Below are 24,047 nucleotides of genomic sequence, written 5' to 3' on the forward strand. Positions count from 1 at the left end.
CCCAGCCCAGATCTGAGGTGTCAGAGCCCAAAATCAGCCATGGGGATGGGGCCACGAAGGGAACCCCCTGCAGCACCGACCTGGGGTCCAACTGGACCAACTTCTGTTGGTGAAAGAGGCAAGCTTTCAAGCTACACAGAATTGCTGTACAAGTCTCAGGCTTAAGAGCTCTGTGTAGTTCAAAAGCTTGTCTTTCACCAGCGGAAGATGGTCCAGTAAAAGACTACCTTACCCACCTTTTCTTGCAAAAGAAAGGAAACACCAACTCATTTTAGCTACAGTATACTGGGTAAAAGGGATATGAATGAAATACTTCTGAAAAAAAAAAAAAAACTATTTCCTCTGAACTCCAGACATTAATGGAAAAATACAACTCAAAAGAATGCACACAGAACAGGTACAAACAATAGATTAATGTGTGCAGAAAAGACACTTAACACCAAGAGCTGATAAATGGATTCTGGAACCAGAAATTGTAGATATATAGATTAGTCCTATTAGAAAAACATGCTATAAACAGCTGGTAATAGGCTTGAAAGCAGCCTTAAATAAGGTTACCTCTGTTCTGGACTGCTGCTATCAGGCTGTGGAGTAGCAGGATTTTCTTCTACAGCTTCTGTGTTCTCCTCCACCACATATTTACAAGAAACATCTTGCGAGGTAGACAATTTTCCTTCCTCACTAAATAAAAAGCAGGTTACAATTTAACTTCAGTTATGGATGTAGGGAATTTCATGCAATAGTGGGAGACGGAGGGAAGGGTCCAGACTACATGCAAATGGTTTCTGAATTATGATGAAGCATGGAAATCAAGCACAGGAATCTGGACTCTGTAGACATCCATTAATACATCAGTGTTACGCCCACTTAAACTGGATTGAAAAAAAATGCATGAAATACAATGATTACATACAAGTGCAAGGAGGGAATAAAGAATGTACTTGGTGCCTGAAGTGAGAAAAATCACAGCCTTTACCGTACATACCGATAGGATTTCAACACTCTGAAGCCAAAAGTATGCAAAAAATAGAAGGAGAAAAGTATAAAAGACTTGAGGTTCCTTTCAAAAATTAGCACTTTGATTAAACTTGTCCATGAAAAAGCACATCAGGAAAATCAGCCTTATATTTCTCTTTTTTTAAAGCCACTTATTTGTATTACACTCTACTCATTCAAAACTGCTGAAGAAGTCATCTTTTCATTTGGAGGCTAAAGTGACACCTGGCGTGTGCTGCACAGCACTAACACAGGCAGACAGTGGGCAGCACACACTGGAGAAAAAGGGATCATTTATGTACTTGGTTAGGGTTTCTATTCAGCTAGAACTACACATGAAACACGTGAGAATTCCCTTACAGTTGTGAAGCCTATAGGGGCTGGGGGGGAAGAGAAGAGGAGAGGGGGCGTTGGTAAATACATATCTATGTTTATTTAAAAAATTTCTCCCTTCTCATTTGCACTCCAATGCTACATGTTCTTTTTTTCTAGCTACTCTGTTATGGGTATGTTCATACCCAGAAGATGTCATGCCTGACTAACCGAATTGCCTTCTACGATGAGATAACTGGCTCTGTGGATGAGGGGAAAGCAGTGGACGTGTTGTTCCTTGACTTTAGCAAAGCTTTTGATATGGTCTCCCACAGCATTCTTGTTAAAGCAAGTTAAAGAAGTACAGATTGGATGAATGGACTATAAGGTGGATGGACAGCTGGCTAGATCATCAGGCTCAACAGGTAGTGATCAATGGCTCCATGTCTAGTTGGCAGCCAGTATCAAGCGGAGTGCCCCAGAGGTCGGTCCTGGGGCCAGTTTTGTTCAATATCTTCATTAATGATCTGGAGGATGGCGTGGACTGCACCCTCAGCAAGTTTGCTGATGACACTAAACTGGGAGGAATGGTAGATACGCTGGAGGGTAGGGATAGGATACGATACAGAGGGACCTAGACAAATTAGAGGATTGGGCCAAAAAAAAAATCTGATGAGGTTCAACAAGGACAAATGCAGAGTCCTGCACTTAGGACAGAAGAATCCCATGCACCGCTACAGACTAGGGACCGAATGGCTAGGCAGCAGTTCTGCAGAAAAGAACCTAGGGGTTACAGTGGACAAGAAGCTGGGTATGAGTCAACAATGTGCCCTTGTTGCCAAGAAGGCGAATGGCATTTTGGGCTGTATAAGTAGGGGCATTGCCAGCAGATCGAGGGACGTGATCGTTCCCCTCTATTGGACATTGGTGAGGCCTCATCTGGAGTACTGTGTCCAGTTTTGGGCCCCACACTACAAGAAGGATGTAGAAAAATTGGAAAGAGTCCAGCGGAGGGCAACAAAAATGATTAGGGGGCTGGAGCACATGACTCATGAGGAGAGGCTGAGGGAACTGGGATTATTTAGTCTGCAGAAGAGAAGAATGAGGGAGGGGATTTGATAGCTGCTTTCAACTACCTGAAAGGGGGTTCCAAAGAGGATGGATCTAGGCCGTTCTCAGTGGTACCAGATGACAGAACAAGGAGTAACTGTCTCCAGTTGCAGTGGCGGAGGTTTAGACTGGATGTTAGGAAAAGCTTTTTCACTAGGAGGATGGTGAAGCAGTCGAATGGTTTACTTAGGGAGGTGGTGGAATCTCCTTCCTTAGAGGTTTTCAAGGTCAGGCTTGACAAAGCCCTGGCTTGGATGATTTAGTTGGGGATTGGTCCTGCTTTGAGCAGCGGTTGGACTAGATGACTCGAGGTCCCTTCCAATCCTGATTTTCTAGGATTCTATGTCAGTCAACCACCTTTCATTGATTTCAAGTGCAAACCTTACACCCCTCTCAAACTGTAAACCTGCCACCATATGACGTGAGTCCTTTTTCTCCCTTAAGATTTGTGAAAAACTCTCCTCTCCCAGTTGTCCTATTACTTTGGTTGTTCTTTCAGTGGATCCTCCTAGTCCCATATCTCACTTTACACAGGTATCCTGTCCCACTAGGCTCTGTCCTTGGCCCACTTCCTTTCCTCCTGAAGATCCCATCTACAGACAACCTCACTGACACTTTCAGATCCAGCTATCACCTCTGCGCCAATGATACGGACATATCTCTACCACTGACCCATCTCCCTCCATTACTATTTGTTTGCATTACGGTAGCACTTAAGAGCTCATTCATCCAAACGGACATCTCTTTTTAGATGTTTTGCCATTAACTTAAATGTAATACAACCAAAACTGAACTCAGTCTGTCTCCTCCAAAGCCCTCCCCACTCCACCCATTCTCCATCATACCCGACACCTCTGCTATCCTTCCTGCCATTCTGGTCCATAATATGGCTGTCAGCTTTGACTGCACCTTTGTTCAAGACCTTCACAACATCCAGGCCATGTCCAAATCTTCCTAATACTGACCCCCTAACATAGCTAACCCCCTTTTCTATTCATACCACTAAAATCCTTGTCTGGATCTCCTGTCTTGACTACTAGAATCTCCTCCTCTCAGATAGGTTGCGACATGGCCAGAATTTTCTTCCACTTCTGGGTCTCTCCACTTGCTCTCCTTTTTTCATTCTTGAAATACAAGCTTCCGGTCTTTACAAACCTTCACAACTTAAGTACCTCTACTGTGTCAGCTTCCATTATCCATTTACCAGTTACTTCCACAAAGAGCAACACTAAAGAACGCATGAAACATCCTTCCTAACTAGTACATAAAGCTATTACGCAGTTCTCCTTTAAATCCTTCCTCAAGAGCAACTTTTCCCCAAGATGCCTACCAAAAAAACCCAACTGATGACAGATGCCCAAGAGGGACTTCTGATATTTGTTGTGTCTTTGCAAACAAACATGCCTATAACTACTTTCCCCATCTTCTCTCCCAAATGTTTGAGATACCTCCTTTAAAATTCTTTGCGGGCTGGAACTATGTCCATCTCCATGTTTGTACGTAATTTAGCACAAAAGGGCCCCAATTCTGATTATAGCCTCCAGGTGCTACCTCAATTCAAACAGTAAGCAGTAATAATAAATTAGATGACCTAAAGTAAGCCCTAAATACATTAACTGAAAACCCCTTGTGCAATCTCAAGTTCAGGGAAAAAGAGGGAGACTACTCTGAACACCCAAGTCTCTCTGGGACCCTGTCAATTTCATTATACCAATTTTCTATCAGCAGCAGCCTAAAGAATTCAAATGAGAGAATATGGTAAGAATTTGTATACAGTGCTTAACTCAGGGAGGAGCAAGCCAGAAGGACTGATGCAAATTTCTGTATCCTCACTACTTCTGGACATCCCCACATCCCAAAGCAGCAAATGGGGTTTTAGCCATACAAATACTGACTCTAATGGGAGTTCTACTGATCCCACAAAGTTCTGTGCACTACTTTGAAATATTTACAGATTAGGATTACAAGGAATGAAAAGGCACATGATTACAATTGTCACAGAGTTGATTTGATCAAAACTCGCCATACTGCATTCTGGAACATTTCCCCTGTATGTGGGATTGCAAGTTACATGTTTTCCTATTCCAAGCTAGTCTCCCGTCTTTACCATTGACCTGATCTCTGTCTTACTAGGCGTGCTATTAGTCTAGGGGGCTTTCCTTTCAAATTAAAGGTATTCTGGGACTTTCATCTGAAGCTCAGGTCTAACTATATAGTCCCCTTTAGAGGGTTAGAAGTCAAAGTATCTTTCTACAATTAGTTTGTTTTTTTCACTCTTCGAGGGATCTCAGAATTCACAATTCTATACCAAAGTATTGTGAATGGAAGCAGCATAAGCTGGAGGTAAAAGAACCATAACAGTAGAAATTGACTTCACGCAGCATGGATCAAAAAATGGACCATAAAATTCAAAGAGACAGGGATAGACTAGGAGAATAGTTAGATGTGTGATTTACTCAAACACTGGCCAGAAAGAGTCATTGCAATTTTGTTATATATAGAGAAGCATCACGATCATGTAGCAGTGAAGGGACATATGCTCTAAACAGTTCTGCTGCTATTGCACCAGCAATTTTGCATTCAGTTTTAGAAACCTCATGATCAGAAATACACTATCAAATCAGAGGAAACTCAGAAGAGCAGCAACAATCATCATAGTGCTGGAAGGGATACGGGAGGGTGAGGTGAAGAGGGAAGTCCCCTGAGGTAGGGAATCTAACTAGAAAACTCTACTAAAAGCTATAAAACTATTAAAAACTAATTATAAAGGCAGTGGCAAGGCCAAAAGAGAGCACTTCACATTGAAAGTGGTTGGGGCTTACAATGAAACTGAGAAAACACCTGTGATATAAAGAACTATAGGCAAAAGCAAATTTTGGAATATTTACAGATCAGAGAACTCCAAGAAAAGCTCCAGACACTGGACATTCTGATCCAGGCCATATGGCAGTAAGAAGGAACTGGAAAGACAGTTAGTCCAGTCCTCTCCGCTCCACCCTTTAATTCCTTTGGCTGAAAGCACACAGAAGGCAAGGGTGCATGTATCGACAAAAGACACTGCTTGAAAGAATTCACCCACAGTGGAAGACACCTAGGGACCAATATTCGAAGAAGCATCTCACTCACCCAAAAGCCCTGGACACACAAAACCTTCCCTAATCAAAAAAACTCAGGTCTCAATCCAAAAATTGACATCTCAACACAATTCAGTTAATAGTTCAGAAGGTTTTGTTTCGGTTCCAGTGCAGAACAAAACCTAGCTCCATAACCTCTACTCAAATTTACATATGAATGAAAGCTCAGGTAACAGAAAACTGGAGTCAGACTGTTAAGTTTAAAATCTCTGCATACAGATGTCTAGAGTCTTGGAAATCATTAGTTCTGTGAAATACTTCCAAACGGACTGAATAAAATGCTCAGTCAACATTTATTTAAAACATTTTTAAAGGAGGAACAAAAAAATTTGTACACCCTGAGTGAATAAGAGAAATGAAATAGGTTTCCTCACCTTTTGAAGACAGCTGTTTCAGTTTTAGCATCTACAGTAAGGCTCAGTGTTTCCTTCATGCTGCCATTCATTACTGTCTCAGTTACCTTGTCTGCATTTTCCACATCATCTTCTCCATCTGAACTGGCCTCCATAGCAACACTTCCTTGGGCTGATACAGTGAAATAAATCAGGATATTGCTAATGATTTTTATAGGTAATGAACAAGTAAAAATCAGTTGAGATGTGTAGGAGGAGAATGTCTATTGTAATCACAATCTTCCTGCAGTTTTGTTTACTTTGCAAATCCCACACGGCAGGTAAAATATGCATGGGCACATATACGTTAAATATGGGCACAAATATGGGCAGAAATATTTTAACAGCTACTGAAGAAAACACACATTTTCCAAATCAGTTAGCAATGTAAATATTTGCAGAAGCTGAGACACTTAGTTAGGGCTTGTCCACACAGGGCAATTTACTGCTATAACTCCTTGTTTGGACACTTATTCTGGAACAAGAGTATTCACATGGGAAGTTATACTGGTATTATCATACTGGTACAGGTCTCCCGATAAGTTTCCCTATGTAGACAAGCCCATAGTTAGGTCTGAAGATCCCGGGCTTCCAGCACTTGTTATGTTCATTAATTGGGAAGAGGGGTAACCTGCTCATTTTTAATCCACTTTGAGCATGCGCTGGAAAAGCTAGACGACAGGAGGGAGAGACGGGCACACAGACTGTTCACTGCTGCATCCAAAGACTCAAGAGGCTAAAGGCCATCTTAACTAAAGCTGTGCCCAAGTCCCACTGACTAATAAAAAGTAAAGTTAATATTAACACTAATAGCTTGCTTTTATACAGTGCTTTTCTTCTGTAGATCTCAAAACTCGTTTCAGAAGAGGTCAGTATCCTTACCCTCACTTTACAGATGGGGAAACAGAGGTGCTGAGAGGGGAAATGACTTGCTCAAGATCTCCCAGGAAGCTAGTGGTAGAACCAGGACGTCTAATGCTCTACTCATTTAAGCCACTCTGCTTCTAAGTTATTCATTTGCACATAATTTGAATAATTTCAGTGCACTTACCCTCTGGCTGTGTTGCAAGTGCAGATATATTTGCACTCAGGGGATCCATTGGTTCTGTGTTTGTTTCCATTTCCACAGGAGAATTACTTCTTAAAGACTCTTTCGAACTTAAATACAAATGAAAGTGAATTACGTTTTGGAAAAAGATTTCTCAACATTAAAATGCAATTTACAACCAGAACTTCTAAAATAACGTTTCTATTTCTGTGAGTACTATCGATTCCAGAATCCTACTGAAATCAACTATGCTAAAACTCATCCAAGAAATGTTAAAAGAATTTTAAGGATGCAAAGTCAAGCACTACAAAGTTAGGAAAAGCCAGAATTAAGATTTTCTGGTTTACTATCGAGAGAGAGGGAGAGGGAGACACAGAAACAGGATAAAAAGGACAAGTCTAATTTTTTTTGTCCCTTGCAGTTTCCTTTTAAATATATTTTCAGCTAGATTGTCCCTTTCATGGAAATGGTATCTGGGTTGCTCAATCTCTATATCCAAATCAAATCAATGCCATCTCTGCCCACGAAGTAGATCACCACCAACCATAGAGGTGGTCTTTATAACATTGGTGTTTGTCCACTGGTATCTGGATTAAGATCTCAAAATTTATACATCCCACAGGACCCCACACAGACACCACATTTCTGCCACTTCCAATCTTAAATAATTGTAAATGACTTTTTGCCCTGATTCAGCAAAAATATCCCTATTCATGAAAGCATGCATTTAAGACCCATAAAAGGCAATGGCTCCGTGCTGGATAGCAGTCCACCCACAAGCTGTCAACTGCAGAATTAGGGTCTCATTTTGAAGTGAATTTGAAACAACAGTTCCTTTGCTATTCCAATGGCACAAGATGCAATTTACACAGTAGGGACTGGGACCCCAAAACGGCAGCAGAAACCTTGAAATTATGCAGCACTGTTCACCTTTACTTCCAAGCAGTCCAGGTCAGACAATATCCCTTGTCTTATTTAATTTGATATTAAATTCAATTTATTGTACACTGCCCCCAAATTTTCAATTTTGAAATGTGCTGTAGGTGTTTAATTGCACTGCAGAAGCTACAGGAAAAAAATACAGCTACTGGCACGTAGGTAAGGAACAGTTTTGGTTTTTGTTACCTATTAAATAGTTGGACGCTTGTTACAGAGAGGGAATACATCTCTTTCCCATCAACTTTGAGCAGAGGTCATTTTAAGTTTGGGAGGGCAGTTTGAATTACTTGGTTGTCACACCAGTAAATCTGGACAACCACAAACTAGCTGCCAACTGCACCCTGCCCCCATTTCAGGCATTGCATTGAAGAGCTGTAATGGTGACATTTGAAATGAAATCAGAGTTCATTATAACAACCCAATGGAGAGGAATGATGCAGTTCACATCTCTTGGACCAGTTGCTTCGGGGCAGCTGCACACTCTGGCAGACATCAATCACTACATCTGTTTAATTGATTTATATTCTGAATATGATCTTCACCACCCATGCAGGCAAGAGACGAAGGCGTGGTCTACACTACGAAGTTAGGTCAACCCAGCTAACCCCGAGCAACACAGTTAAGCTGACCTAACCCCCAGTGTAGCTAACATTCTGTCAATGGACTAAGGCTTCAGTCGACCTAGCTGCGGCCTCTTAGGGAGGTGGATTACCTATGCAGACAGGAGAACCCCTCCAACTGCTGTCGGCAGCGTCTATGCTGAAGTGCTACAGCAGGGCAGCTGTTGTGCTGCAGCTGTGCTGCTATAGTGTTTAAAGTGTAGACCAGCCCTAAACGAAAAAGTACATTCTGGAGCACAATAATTGGGCAATTTTTAAAAGATTCACATTTCTGGGGATATTTACGTGGCTACAATCTCATTATACCTAGGAATCTGACTATTTCTGATGCAAACCAATACACAGCAAAAATGGGTCAAGCGCTTCAAAGTACTATGGGACTGTCTAAGCAAGTCATCATGGGCTTCATGGAGTGGATGGATTTTCAGACATATACAAAACTATTTTCTTTACATCACAAAACAGAGCCATCATACTCTTTCAATTTATTCCATATTCAAAGATGCATTTGTCACTTAGGCCCAATCGACACTACAGCTACCATCCACTTATAAAAAAAAGAGTGTGGCTAGGACCTAAACATCCTAGCAATCAACCAAATTGATTAGCAAGATATAATTAGATACACCATCTACACCAGAAACGGACTGGATCTGAGTCTCCTGAGTAGATGATAGTTGTAGAGTAGATGACGCCCTTACGTACAATATACCTTTTAACTCCACAAAAAATCCCCAACAACATGGTACAGCAAACAACAAGTAACACTAGTTCTGTTTCAGGCAGAACTCCATAATGGATTATGCAAACACTTCTGCAAATGACATGCATATGCCCACTAAAGGGACTAGTACCGACTGCCATTATCCTTGGCAGCTGGTAGCCTGGGCTAAAGCATAATAAAATTCTCCTACCTTAGAGAAGATGTAAACTCTGAAAAAGAAGCCCAGCCAGTTTCTTTTCCTGGCATAGGTTCTTCTGTGCTCCATACATCAGACCCAACAGAATCCAAATTGGCACCATGTGCAGTTTCCATGGGTACGTCAAAGTTAGCCGACCAGTTTGGTGCTAGAAACATTGACAATTTCAATTATAACGTATTTAGAAATTGATATAATTCACTTCTTAATACATTATAACTCTATACATGCACATATAGCTAACCTGAAACACTGCATACACTAGAGTTAGAAACTGAATGCAATTCACAAATGCAAAATTAATTTGGTCTATGAAACTAGAGGAAAATACCACTATAACTCATGGCATTCTGCAATCAAACAGATGACACATTAAAAATAATTTAATGGAGTTACACTAGGGATGAATATAGTCCAACATTTTATAGAAAAAATATGTATTAATTTGTTACTGTCAACACCTGTTTCTAAAACTAAGTGTTCTTCTCACTGTTTAGCTTCTGTTTACTATGTGTGTTTTTGTTAACTGCAACAAAGAAAATAAGTAATCAGTTCACTAGCAAAGTGCTGCAAAATTTTGTTGCAAAAAACAAATGACGATTTAACATTTTATTTTAAAATTCTTCCCACTAGAATTTTAAATTTTGTAGCAAGTTTATTTTGAAAATAGGTCTCTAACTCAGAGTACTCATTCAAGGTGCTTCATCGTCCCATAGGCAAATACATGTTTTCATTAGCAGTTATGTACAAAAAAGGCTGAAAAGGAAGCCCTGTGACTAACTACAATTGTAACAGGAAATTCCAATCCAGAGAGATAGGGGAGGGTATCCACAAGGATAAAAACTTGTTGGACACACAGATGCCAGGGACACCAATCTGACAAAAGGAAGAGGAAAAAAACAAATTCCTTTTGTTTTGTTTTTATAATTCCTTATAATCAATATAAAAAATACTAAGCATTCTTCTATACATAGACGTTGCACTAGTTTAATTTAAATCAGTTCTATTAAACCAGTGCAACTCGTATGTGTGGACTGCCAATTTAAGAGCGGTTACATCAGTTTAGCTTGCACCTGTGAATTTACTGATGCGACCCTAACTGACATAAGCCATGTTTAAACTGGTAAGATTGTCTACAAACAAAATTGCACCAGTTTAACTAAATCAGTATAAAAAAGTCATGCCTTCAGTAAAACAGGTACAACTGTGTGTTCAGACCAGGCTTAAGAGCCCCTAGAAGTCTAATGCCTTAAAACATTAACAGTCTGTACCTACAGTCCAAGTCACTTCTTGGCTCCTGAGTAAAACTATTAAAAAAGAACCAGCATGGAGTAAAAGTTTGTCTGAAACAGGTACAGATTTTCTGTCACTTCCAAAATTTTACTTTCACTAGTTTCAGTAAAGATATCAAATGGTTTAGACTGATGGGTCTCCAAAGCTTTCATCAGCTTTAAACAGATTCAAACAGGTGTGCTCGTTTAAACTACATATCCCTTTTGGGGAAAAAAACCCAATTTCTTTTAAAAAAACCCAAAATCCATTTTATAAACAGAACACTACATTATCGTGTGTCTGACTCAGCCAGGCACCTGAAGTGCTCGTACTTGACAACACTCACATCCTGATATGAGGATTTTACTCAGAAAACCTCTTGGTGCAAAGGTGAGATATTAAACTGCAGGGGCCTCAATAACGTGGTAAGGAAGACAAAATTGCATTATGAGCTACCACTTAACTGAATGACCGTTACATTTTCCTACACTGATAACTTGCAATCTAATTCCTCCATCAGGTAATCTAAGCAGATCGAGGCAGTAGGATAAAAAAACACTTACGTTCACTTAAGTCCACTTCCATTTTGTCCTCTGCATTGGTATTTGATTCAAACAAGTCTTGTTTTGTTCCATCCTCTTCTTCAGAGTCTGTACTTTCTTCACTGTCTGTACTGCCCGAGCTTCACAAAATATAAAGGGATTGTTTATATTCAATATTTAGAAGGAATTCCCAGGGGTGCATTGGGCTAGTGGAGTTTTCCCGAGGCTAAAACAGAACTGCAAATCAAGTTAGTAGGTAGGAATGAGGCAAGTCTGACCATAAACACTGAGGGATCAGCTGGAACTACACTGCAGCATTAGCTGTTAAACTTACTCTTCAGCGCTGCCAGAACGGATCAAGATTTTAGGGCGTTTTTTGACTTGACAAAGTTAATTGACCCATCTCCTCTCCCACAGCAACAAGGGAAAGGAAAGATGGCTGCCACTGCCCTCATGCCAAGGGGAAACAGGAAAGGGGAGGGAATATAGCTAGGGGCCAGGTCAAACACCACCAGGCAATAAAGCAGAGAGAAACTTCATTTGCTCCACATGGGCTGCTGCAAATGCCAGAGGATGGACAGAAGTAGTCCTAAGGAGAGCAGGGCAACAGCTTCCCCACTCTTTCTCCCTTCCAGACTGACATCCAGGTTGTTCCCTCACTTCTGCACAGACAACAGTGCACTGGTAACCTGGACCTATACATATTCCTAAATACAGCAGCCACATAATGGTCTAGCACAAATTCCTGGTCACAGGTATTTGCAAGTGGAGGGGGAACTGACAACAGTGTATATGGTGCTACTGTGCAAAGCTCAGAGGAGACATTCCAAAGGGATCCCTGAAAGGAAACTCTGGATGTTTGAGTGGAGAGCTGAAGGGCCAGTGAAAGCACTGGGGACAACAGATTCTCCTCAACCTGCTCTTTGAAATAAAAAGAAAAAAAATCTCTATTACTGCAGCACAAGGAGGCGGACCCTGGCACTATACAGCCTGAGTACTCTGGCCTCCTGCTGGCGTAGCATGCTAAAGGGAAGGCAGGCTGCTTGGGCTGGACAGCTCGGAGCCTCTGGAAATCATAACCAAGGAGGAGGTTTGGCCCAAGTGGCAGTGGAGGAAAGGAGCAAGGATGGAATTAAAAAGGAAAGCTGAAGAAGTGCTGAGTAGCAGAGAGGGCTGCTGCCTAAACCTCTTACAGAGGCAAAAGACTGGAAGGGACAGGTGCTGGGCCCATCCTCTAATAGGTTATCCCAGAACAGCAGCAACTACACAATTTGTCTCTGATTTCTCTCTGTTCGACAGGCCTTCCAAGCAGTCAAGAATTTGTACCAACAGACGTACTCAATGAGAACAGTGAAGTTCTTCGGTGGTACAAATTGGATGGAAAAACAAACACTGCTCACCTGGATCGTCTCTGAGATTCTGGTGTAAATGCAATGTGTTTTTCTTCCCATATATCTTCTTCATCAGAACCACCATCATCAAACTGCTGTATTCTCTCCTTACAGCATGCCTCAAACAATGCAATATTCCCCTACAGCAGAACACAAAGCAAAAATATGAACAAGAGTAAAGACCATTCACAAACTGTACACTACTCCACCTTATTTCTATGGTTAAACAATTTTTAATATAGTCTCAGAAAAGAATAAAGGTGCATATAAGGAACCCACACTATATCCCATGAATGAGATATGCACCCAGATTTGGATTAATCAAGCTTTGACTAAGTTTTCTATGAGAGCAGTTCAGGAAACTCTGCCTTTACAGTGGTGCCTGTTTTACAATTTCCTGCTCACTCCCTGGGCATAGCTAAGGAACATTTCAAAGTTTTGGTGACATTTTTCCCCACTGTGAATTCTCTCTCCAGATTTTTTTTGGGGAGTGGTGGAAGGTAGAAGGGACAGGCACATACACTCAAGGAGGGAGAGGTTAACACACCAGAGAAACATTTTCTGGGGAAAAGATCTTTACACTTCTGTCCCCTTATTCCTTTTACCTTGCTGGTTAAGACCATAATTTGCATTTTGGTGGAAGAGTGAGAAGCTACTACCCACACACTATAAACTGCTTAAGCAAACAGCACAGGCCCAGAGAATGATACCCAAGTCTGTTCATGAATCTGAGGGCTTGTCTACCCAGTGCAGCAATCTGCACTAGAGCAGTGCGATTTCTAAGATATACCAACATGTTGCACAGTAACTGTCCCACACAGGGGTAGGTAAACTGCGGCCCACGAGCCACATCTGGCCCATCAGACCATTTAATCCGGCCCTCAGCTCCCAGGAAGCAGCTGGTATGACCCCCACTCCGGCTCCTACGTAGTACGCAGAGGCGTGGCCAGGTGGCTCTGCGCGCCACCCCCACAGGTCCCATTGGCCGCAGTTCCTGGCCAATGGGAGCTGCAAGGGTTGCACCTGCGGACGGAGGGGGGACATGCTTTCAGGAGCTGCTTGCGGTAAGTACCATCCGGAGCCTGCACCCCCCGAGCCCCCACCACACGCCCCAATCCCCTGCCACAGTCGTGATCCCCCTCCGAACCTCTCGATCCCAGCCCAGAGCACCCTCCTGCACCCCCAGCTGGAGCCCTCATACCCCAACCTGGATCCCCCTCCCGCACCCTGAACTCCTCATTTCTGGTCCCACACCAGAGGCTGTACCCCCAGCTGGAGCCCTTACCCTCTCCCGCACCCCAAGCCCCAATTTCGTGAGCATTCATGGCCAGTCATACAATCCCCATACCCTGATATGGCCCTCAGGCCAAAAAGTTTGGCCACCCCAGCTCTAGAAGTTCCCTAGTGTGTATTAACTTAGTACTGTGTCAGCAAATACAACATTACCGTGAGCTAGGGAACTCATAAAGCAGTGGTTCTCAAAGGTGTGGGGCATGTCTCAGGGGGGCACAGAGAAATGTTTGGGGAGAAGAGGGGGCGGGAACGGCAGGACCATCCCTCACAGGGGACGAGAAGGGAGTGCCATGCTTCCAGCCCTGTTCCACCCCCAGATCAGCTCTGCCTCCAACCCCGTTCAGACCACAGTCCTGCTCCACCTCCAGGCCCAGCTCTGCCCTCACCCACAGCTCCACTCCACACCCTGCTCCGGCCCCAACCCAGCTCTGCCCCCAGACCTGCTCCGCCTCTAGCCCCAGCTCCCTCCCCCAGCTCTGCTGCTGAGGAAGCCTTGACTGTGCAATAATGGGGATGGGAGTGCAGACAGATTCCTTTGGGGAGGGGGGGCACATCTGAAAAAGTTTGAGTACCACTGTCCTAGAGCATATCAGCATGGGTCTACACAGGCCAGTTAGCAAGTAACGTCGATGTACCCTCCTCTAATATGCTATGCTGTACTGTGCAGACAAGCTCTGAGGTACCTCTACCACAGCAAACAGGCAGCTTTTGACTGCATTTCCTTTAGAGCCGGCTAACAGAAGCACTTGTATCTGGTCATACCTTAAAGTGAAAGTGGCTCTGCTCAGAAGCTGATATAGAAAGCAGTGATCAAGTTTCCCAATGACACAGAGGCTTTACATCATTACAAGAAAGTGGGTGAATGAGCTACTCCTCAAGTATAATACTGAAAAGAATCATTTGACCCACCCTATGTGTTGAAGACAAGTAGAAGTTTTATTATTTGTTTTGCAGTCCACACTCTCAAGCACAGAAGTCATGATAGCAGCAGGAACATATACTCACACTTTCATTCGTATTGAGGGTAAAGTTGATGTCTGACACACGATCAAAAGACACACTGCAAAAAAAAAAGTACAGATTTATGCACTAAAAGCAAAAAAGATGCTGCAATTTACACAACAAAGAAAGAGACATTTCATACTCTGAACTCTTTACTGCGCAAGAATACTAAGATGACCTGAAACTACAAAACTTAAGTAGCAATTTCTCACACAGCAAGAAAATAGTTTTAACTTTTGTGTTTAGGAGAAACATGCCTCCTACTATCATACAGTTAAACAATTTATCAAATCATGGGATGTTTTCCATGCACAAAATCTTACAAGACAGTTAAGCCAATAATATAAAAAATGGCTACCTTTGATCAGATACATGGACAAAATAAATCAAAATAAAATAACTAAACGCATATAATGTGGTCAACCACCACGCATCTCAATTTCTCTCTCTCTTTTTAAAATAGAAAAATAGTGAATACACAGTTCCAAGGAATGTCTACCAAACTGACAGAATACATTTTAAAAAATGAGTTGTCAACTAAGGCCCTAACTCCATCAAAGAGATCCATGCAGGCAGATTTTACACCTGCCCACTGTCGTCAGGGAGACTATGAAGACATAATGGTCCAACAAGGCAGATTCTTTTGCAAGACTGGACCCTAATAGTGAAGTGTCAAAATTAATTGTAAACTTATTTCCTAAACAAATAAACCTGATGACCCTTTTCTTACTGACTAGTGAACAGCAAGGAAAACAATTTCACACGTGAAATACTAAGTTCAAAAACTAACATTTATTGTCCCTTTAGGCCTAAAAACTGACCTCTCCACAGTGAGCCCACCTGCAGAGTTTCATCTTAAGGACTGCAAACATTCAGTACTCCTCATGTCTAAAATACCCTTCCTGCAGGTGTGAAATAGGGGGAAAAGTCTGCCAGCCTTTCAGGACAATTCACAGGTATTCTCTCTTTAAGCACGTATATGAGTGAGTTTAAAGTTAGCTGTGCATTTGTTAATCTTCCCCTAAATCCTCACTGTATTAAAGATCTGTTGGAGGAGGGGGTAGAAGAGAAAAAGCATTTACTTTCGTTAGATTATGACTTTCAATGTCAAAGCAGATCAATTTTTAGGCCCAACAATTTTAACAATATTCCTTTTACATAAAGGACTAGAATCACGTAATTGATCCACCATGCACATAACTAAAGAATAACCAGCGTTTACAGCTAGAAAGTAGATAAGATTCCAAGCAATACAGTTACTCTCATATATGATTATTTTTATGAGTCTCGTGTGGTTTCTGATGGGCAATATAGGGATCAAATTCATAGTGGTAGCTAGAGGCATAACATCTAGGCAGCGTGTACGCCCTCAAGGGATCTGCATTATATTTATATAAGCATTTTGTTAATTATGTGTCATCTTCTTGACAGACTCACCCTAGCAGTATAGTGTGCTAGCTCCTATGACAGGTATATACCAAAAATACTGCTACCCAAGTATATTTAACTAATTTAAATTGACCTCTTTTCTATAGACTCCCACCTCGTGAAAGTGAATCTTCATCTCTACACTCAGAGGCATCATATATAATTCCCTTCCCTGTTGAGAAGGCAGGAGTCAACCTCAATTAGTTTCCTATACTATTTTGCAAGACAAGCTACAGTAAGGTATCAATCAGTATGACAACACCAATCTGCCTTTAATATTTAACTGGCTGTCTTGGACTCTCTTCAAATTTGTTTTAAAAGGATACTTCGTTTTACTTTGTGCCATGCACACTTAATTCAATTTAATAAAATTTGGGGATTAGATAGAAACTACCACACTTATCACCAGCTCCAATCCACTCCATTTTCCAAGAGGGATTCTCAAAAGCATGGTCCATTTTACTTTATTCTAAGAAATAGGGATCATCCTAAAGATTCTTGGGTTGTGTTTTACCTGGACCAAAACTATTCCCATTTTTAGGTTCTTCACTTACCCTAACTGTAGAAATGTATGTCTGAACTGCTTTGCTCTCGAACAGATAGATTTATGAAGCCTTTCCTTACTGTCCCCTACAGAAAAGAACACTCATGGATGTGTTGCTCCTGCCAACTTTGCCAGGAAAAGTTAATTTATGTTATGCACCATGATGTAGAATATACCCCATGTCTATCTATTATGCCTAAAAATTATCCCACCTATGAATTCTGCCCACACCAGAGCCATGTGCCAATGGTCTTGTGATTTAAGAGAACAGATCCATAGGTTAAGTCTGCTATTAAGAAGTCTATTTATATAGTCACAAGCAATGTGTTCTCTGATATAGCTACCGTGGGATGGGGGGAGGAAAGAAATAGTGTTGCTTTGAAAAATTGCTCAGGGGAGCTAATCTGCTCTTCCCGGAGCACTCAGGATAAGAACTGACCACGCTGGTACTGATAAACAAGGCCAAATGCAGACAGCTCGGCATCAGTCAAGGCTGCAATTAATCACTGGGACATAGTCAAATGTGAAATGATGCAATAAAGAAGAAAATCCCAAGTTAAAACCAGCATAAAGTCATACTTACTTCCCAATGTCATCTTGATCAGCAAACTTCTCATCGTTGAAGCCAAACTGGTCAATAAAATTGGACGTCATTTGTTGCATCTGATAATCAGAAAAGGCCTGGCAATCCCAGGACCAACGACAGTGATATAAAGATTCTAATAATACTCTGAATACTATTTGCCCATTTTGCTCCAGAAATAAATTTTGTTAATCTAAACACAGGGGATTATAAAAAGTTAATTTGTTTTAAATCTATAAATTATCTCAGACACAGAATACACACTGACCCACATTTGATGGCTTTGATGCCAGCTTGGTAGCAGCTCTAATAGGAAAGTTAATCTTCACTCTACATGTGGTTTTAAATACTACCTTTCCAAATTCATTTCCCAGGACTCTGTGTGACAGGACAGCTTATTAGGTACAGGAGAAAAGCTACCTTCAATCTTGTCAACATGAAACTTTTAAACCATATGACTCATGGAAGAGGGGAGAGCAGGGCATTGTTATAAATAGAAAAAAATGTGTGGGTAAGAAGTTATCAATCTCAACTATACGATCTAACAGTATTTCTCGATTACCCCAAAGAAAACACAGGTGGAAACCAGAAGAGTTAATGCAGACACATCACACATCTAAATTTAATGTTGCCAACTCTCACAATTTTGTCACAAATCTCATGAGATTGGGGGGGGTTTAAGATTCTTTTTGTTTTTAAATAAAGTCTCAACAGACCTTAGATTACTGGCTTTAAAACTTGTGAAATTTCCCTTATTTAAAGTAACTATTATTTTCAGTGGGGATGAAGCCAAACTGCGCTCTGCCAAAACAGTCACCATTCTCTACAGACTTTGCATGTTGAAGGGAGACTGCCACTTCACTGTTTTAAATGAAACTGAAGCCAGGTTACCCTCAGGGAAGATAGCCACCCTCTAGACTGTATGGTTAATCAGTTAGACAGGATGTGGGAATATGGGAAGCCAGAGATGGCCTGAAAAGGACCAGGTGAGCAAGGTGCTAAGGAGAGAGACTGAGAAGGTAAGGTGTAGAGGAATAGGTGATGGCAGAAGGAAAAACACAGGGTTGGGTTGGGGACAGGAAATTATGGAGGAGCTTGGAGGAAGATGAAACAGGGCAGTGATGAGGAAGGAAAGACTGGAGAGGGCTACTATGGCAACTTTCCACACTCCTGGAGTTGGGAGTGGATAAGGGGAACCTCCATCCAAGCAGCCACTGGAGAAACCTGCCTTTTTACATGTGTTTCAGGTAAAATTTTGACCTGAAACATTCACAAGTGCCAATCAATCCCTCAAATCTTTTAAAGTAGACAGCACTACACTGGGCACAACATATGGCTGGCCTAGTAATATTAGGCCTTTGTTCTTCCTGCGCTGACTGTCCATATAAAGCATTACTGTGTTTTAGAAAGGCACTAAACACTAACTCTGTGAAGTACTTTGATAGCTATGGATGAAGAGAACTTATTACTGAATGCATGTGGATGAGAAGACATTCATAAAGGTGTTATGTTAATGATAAATGGAATGATGAAAGAACAACTAAATTAATGGTGAAAAGTTAATCAATTCTATCAGTTTTCAAGTGAAATACGTGCAGGCAGCAACTTCTGTTTTATCAAATATATACTTATCCTAGTGGCAGTATCTGTTAAAGCCTAATAGTGGGAAAGAGCACCCCAGAGAAGCATTCTTAGAGATAGTCAGCCAAGAGTCTGCTGATATTTTGACAGGCCAAAAGCAGATACAAGCTTTGCAAAGTGGAAAATGAATAGAATTGCTGATATACTTCTGCTTGTTGCCCTTAAAATAAAGGGATCTGCAGTAAGATTTACAGCACGAGACCCTTCTTTGGGGTTTGTCATGAACTTCCCTAAACAAAGCTCACCGAGCAAGAGGGGGAGTCAATTTTACCTTTAAAAATGCTGCTTAAAAAAAAAAGGTAGCAGAGGAAGTCTAACATCTTTATGGCATCATAAATTAAGTTAGAAGTCAGGTGTGAAAAGTTATGAAACATGTCTGAAGATTTACTTTACAAAAAGGAATGGATTTCTCCATCCAAAGAAAGAAAAACATTTTGCCTGCACAGGTTGTGTAAATACAGTTAAAAACAGTTGGCAAGTAATAAAAAAATCACCTAAGGGATTATAAATATTAATTTCTTATCCAGGGCCCCTAAAGAAAATTTCCAAAAGATCCCTTCTGCTTGAGTCATCATGATCAAATCTACTTCAGGTGTTATCATCTAGGGCAGCCTGAGCTTTTACTTAGGTCTTTGAAGATAAATTTGGAGAGATTTCCATTAAAAGGAAAACACCACTTTTCATATTCAGTTATGCAGACTTACATTTATTCCTTACCTGTGCCTATTATCAGCAACTTTCTGGAAATCTCATGATACTGCACAAGCATCAGCACAGCTCCTCTGGTGCTAGCAACTGTAGGAGCATTAGTGTACACTGGTTGGTTGTCAGAATTTTTACCACTATGTCATCTAACTTTGCTCACAGCAGGTCCAAACAACACAATAGTAAAAATGCCAGCAGCTGGTCTACACTATCACTCCCACTCTTACCAGCACTAGACAAGATGGAATCTTAAATTTTGCCCGCAGAGCTCAATGTTTGGGATTACTTGTGTGTGCATTACCAAGTCTTTCCTGATGTGTGCTTTGCAAATTGGAGAACAAATTTCCAGTTATGAGGCAGCAGACTCTCCCCCTAATATTTAAAGTAAGGAAGGTCTTTCAAAAAAACTGCCCTGAGAATGAATTAACAAAAGTTCCTTTCAAAATGATAGAGTTTTAAAATTATTTCTGATGATTGAACTGACTAAGGCATTCCACTGATCAGAGAGACAGCCAGAATGAAGACACTTCTAGACTGAAGAGTCTTCAGTAGAGAGAAATCGAACAATAGAATGGAATTTAGTCAGGAAGCTGAAGAAAAAAAAAAAAGAAAAGGTGGAGGCTGCCTGTTTTGGTCTGGGCCTCAGTCAATCTGGCAAACAAAGTAAACCCACCTAAGAAAGGTTAACAGGTTCCCAGAAGCTCAGAAGAGGAGGTTCCTCACCCTGTGCAGTAACTGACATTCTTCGAGATGCGTGTCTCTGTGGGTGCTCCACTCTAGGTGTGGGTGCGTCCCTGCGCCTTCGCTCAGAGATTTTTACAGCAGTACTCGTACCAGTCGTGCACGTGCAGGGCTTGCCCCCCCCACTCTGAGTGGACCTTAATAGTACGCGTGTGCGACCGGTCCCCTCAGTTCCTTCTCTACAACGGAGGCTACCCCAACTCCGAAGTAGAGGAGAGGAGGATGGATAGTGGAGCACCCACAGGGACACTCATCCCGAAGAACGTCAGTTACTGCACAGGGTGAGTAAGCTCCTCTTCTTCGAGAGCTGTCCCTGTGGCTGCTCCACTCTAGGTGACTTAAAAGCAGTGTATCTCAAGGAGGTAGGGACTTCGGATTGAGTAGAAATGCAGTGGATAAAACAGCTGTGACTAATCATGTATCCGAGAGGGGGTCCTGAGTAAGGGTACAGCGCTTAACAGAAGTGTGTTCAGAAGACCAAGTGGCTGCTTTACAGATGTCAGTCAGGGGAATTTTGTGGAGAAAAGCCATGGAGGTAGCCATCGATCTAGTGGAGTGAGTTCTGATGTCTGCTGGAGGCGTAACTTTCCATATCTGATAACAGAATCGGATACAGTCAGAAATCCATTTTGAAAGTCTCTGGGTGGAAACAGGTGCTCCTCTGGATCGCTCCGTGATGGAGACAGAGTCTAGAAGAATTTCTAAAGGGCTTGGGTTCTCTCCAAATAGAAGGACAAAACCCTGTGTACGTCTAGAGCATGCACTGCGGATTCAAATGAGTTCGCATGTGGTTTAGGAAAGAAGGTCGGCAGGTGTATCGGTTCATTCATGTGGAATGGTGACTGGACCTATGGAAGAAATTTGGGGTGTAACTGAAGGGTAACTTTGTCCTTAAAAAATAGGGTATACGGTGGGTCTGCCATGAGAGCTGCTATTTCTCCTGCCTGTCTGGCAGAAGTGATTGCCACTAAGAATGCTGTTTTCATAGAAAGGTGTAAGAGGGAGCAAGTGGCTAGGGGTTCGAATGGTTGAGTTAAGCAAGATAACACTAAGTGAAGGTCCCATGGAGGGGTAGAAGATCTAACGTCTGGGTGTAAGGATTGAAGTCCTTTGAGAAAACGTTTAGTGATCGGATGAACAAACAGAGGTACTGTCAATTTTATCGTGGAAGGTTGTAATAGCAGCTAGGTGGACTTTGATGGAGCTAAAAGAAAGGCCAGATTGTTTGAGGTCCAACAGGTAGTCGAGTATAAGAGGAAGAGGGGCAGACATAGGAGGCAGCTGTTTCGTTGAGCACCATTGTGTAAATCGCTTCCACTTCTGGAGATAGGTGGTGCGAGTAGATTGTGTTCTGCTATGTAGGAGCACTCTTTGGACTTCGTCAGAGCATGCTAGTTTGTTTTGGGAGAACCATGTAGGAACCAAGCTTTGAGGTGAAGCATGGACAGGTTGGGACGGAGAAATCGGCCGTGTTGCTGCGATAGGAAGTTCAGAATGAGAGGCAATGAGATTGGTGGTCGAGCTGACATCCTTGTGAGGAATGGGAACCACGGTTGTCTGGGCCATGCTGGGGCAACCAGGATCACTTTGACATGATCTGTTCGTATTTCTATCAGAACTCTGTGGAGAATTGGGATGGGGGAAAAGCACAGAGTAAGTTCCGGTGCCATGGAATCATAAATGCATCTCCCAGGGAGTGTTTGCCCAGTCCTGCTCTGGAGCAAAATTTGGGGCATTTCGTGTTTTTCACAGTTGCAAAGAGGTCTATGGTTGGGTAGCCCCAAATGCGGAATACGTTGGTGGTGATCGTTTCATTTATCTCCCATTCGTAGTCCCAAGGAAAGCATCTGCTTAATTCGTCTGCTGTGGTATTCATAGCCCCGGGAAGGTAGGCGGCTAATATCCGGATATTGTTCGCAATGCGCTAGTTCCAGAGTTTCATAGCTTCTGTGCAAAGCGAATGAGAGTGAACTCCTCCCTGCCTGTTTACATAGAACATGCAGGCGATGTTGTCTGTCATTATCCGTACATGTTGGTTCCGGATTAAAAAGGGGAGGCAGTGACGGCAGGCATTGCTTATAGCTCGAAGTTCCAGGATGTTTATGTGCAGGGAGGTTTTCGATAGAGGCCAACATGTGAGCACCCCACCCTGTGAGGGATGCATCGGTAGTCATGATGGATGGAGCTTCCTGGAGAAAGGGGACTCCAGCGCATAGGTTGGAGGGAACTGTCCACCACAGGAGACAGTCTTTGACTGGGAAAGGTATGGATAGGGGTTTGTTTAGGGCATGCACATTGAGTCTGTAAACCGTGGCCAACCAAGCTTGGAAGCACCTCATGAAGAGTCATGCATTTTGGACCACGAAAGTGCACGAGGCCATGTGACCTAGTAGTCGTAGTCAGTCTCAAGCGGTAACTTGAGGACTGTTGCAAAGTTTTGTTGCCAGCTGCTTTGTGGTGTTGAAGCGATCGGACGGGAGAGATGCTATTCCCATCCGGGAATCGAGGTGTGCTCTGATGAGCTCCAGATGCTGGGTAGGAATTAATGTGGATTGGTCGTTGTTTATTTGTAGGCCGAGGGATAGGAAACAATCGACGGTGAGTTGTGTGAATCAAAGCGCTTCGTCGAGCATTGAGGCTTTGAGGAAGTAGTCGTCTAGGTAAGGAAATATTATGACTCCTTGCTTCCTGAGGTGGGCAGTAACTACAGCCAGGAGCTTGGAAAAAACAGGGCGGTGGAGGGGGCGGCAGTGGATAGGCCGAAGAGTAAGTACCCTGTACTGAAAATGTGTCGAGCCGAGGGTGAAACGAAGGAAGCGTCTGTGGGCTGGATGTACTGTCACATGAAAACAGGCGTCCTGTAAGTCGAGGGCTGAAAACCAATCGCCCTGCTCCTGCGCTGGGATTATGGTGGCGAGGGTCACCATTTTGAGCTTTTGTTTCTTGATAAAATTGTTGAGCCACCTGAGGTCAAGGATCGGTTGCCATCCCCCGATTTTCTTTTCTGTTAAGAAATAATGGGAGTAAAACCCCTTCCCTCTGTGCTTTTCGGGCACAAACTCCACTGCTCCCAATAGAAGGAGATGTTGTACTTCTTGCATGAGCAGTTGCTCGTGAGAGGGGTCCCTGAGGAGGGACAGGAAGGGTGGGTGGTAGGAGGCATGGATAGGAAGGGGATGGAATAGCCAAGTGTGATGACCTCTAAAACCCACTTGTCAGTGGTAATGTTGTGCCATTGATGGAAGAACAGTCGTAGGCGATGTCCAAAAGTAGGGACAGGTAGTGTAAGCGCTGAAGTGGGAACACTGTTTTCTAAACCCTCAACCAAGGCTTCAAATCTGCTTGTTAGTCAGAGGGGGTTGAGACACTGATGCGGAATTGAAGCAGCGATGCTGGTATCTGGCGTTGCTGCTGCTGTTGGTTGTGTGATCTCT

At 42.5% G+C, this 24,047-nt stretch overlaps 1 protein-coding gene across 1 annotated transcript in view; it reads right to left on the bottom strand.

Moving 5' to 3' along the window:
- PPP6R3 (protein phosphatase 6 regulatory subunit 3) overlaps nt 1-24,047 on the bottom strand; it is a 100,998-nt gene that overhangs the window by 7,238 nt on the left and 69,713 nt on the right. The window contains 8 exon segments of the mRNA XM_037899523.2: nt 559-681; nt 5,927-6,077; nt 6,996-7,102; nt 9,466-9,619; nt 11,307-11,425; nt 12,686-12,816; nt 14,975-15,029; nt 17,527-17,606. Of these exon segments, the coding sequence (XP_037755451.1) occupies nt 559-681; nt 5,927-6,077; nt 6,996-7,102; nt 9,466-9,619; nt 11,307-11,425; nt 12,686-12,816; nt 14,975-15,029; nt 17,527-17,606 (920 nt within the window).

Source organism: Chelonia mydas, chromosome 6 (genome assembly GCF_015237465.2).
Source record: "Chelonia mydas isolate rCheMyd1 chromosome 6, rCheMyd1.pri.v2, whole genome shotgun sequence".
NCBI lineage: Eukaryota > Metazoa > Chordata > Testudines > Cheloniidae > Chelonia > Chelonia mydas.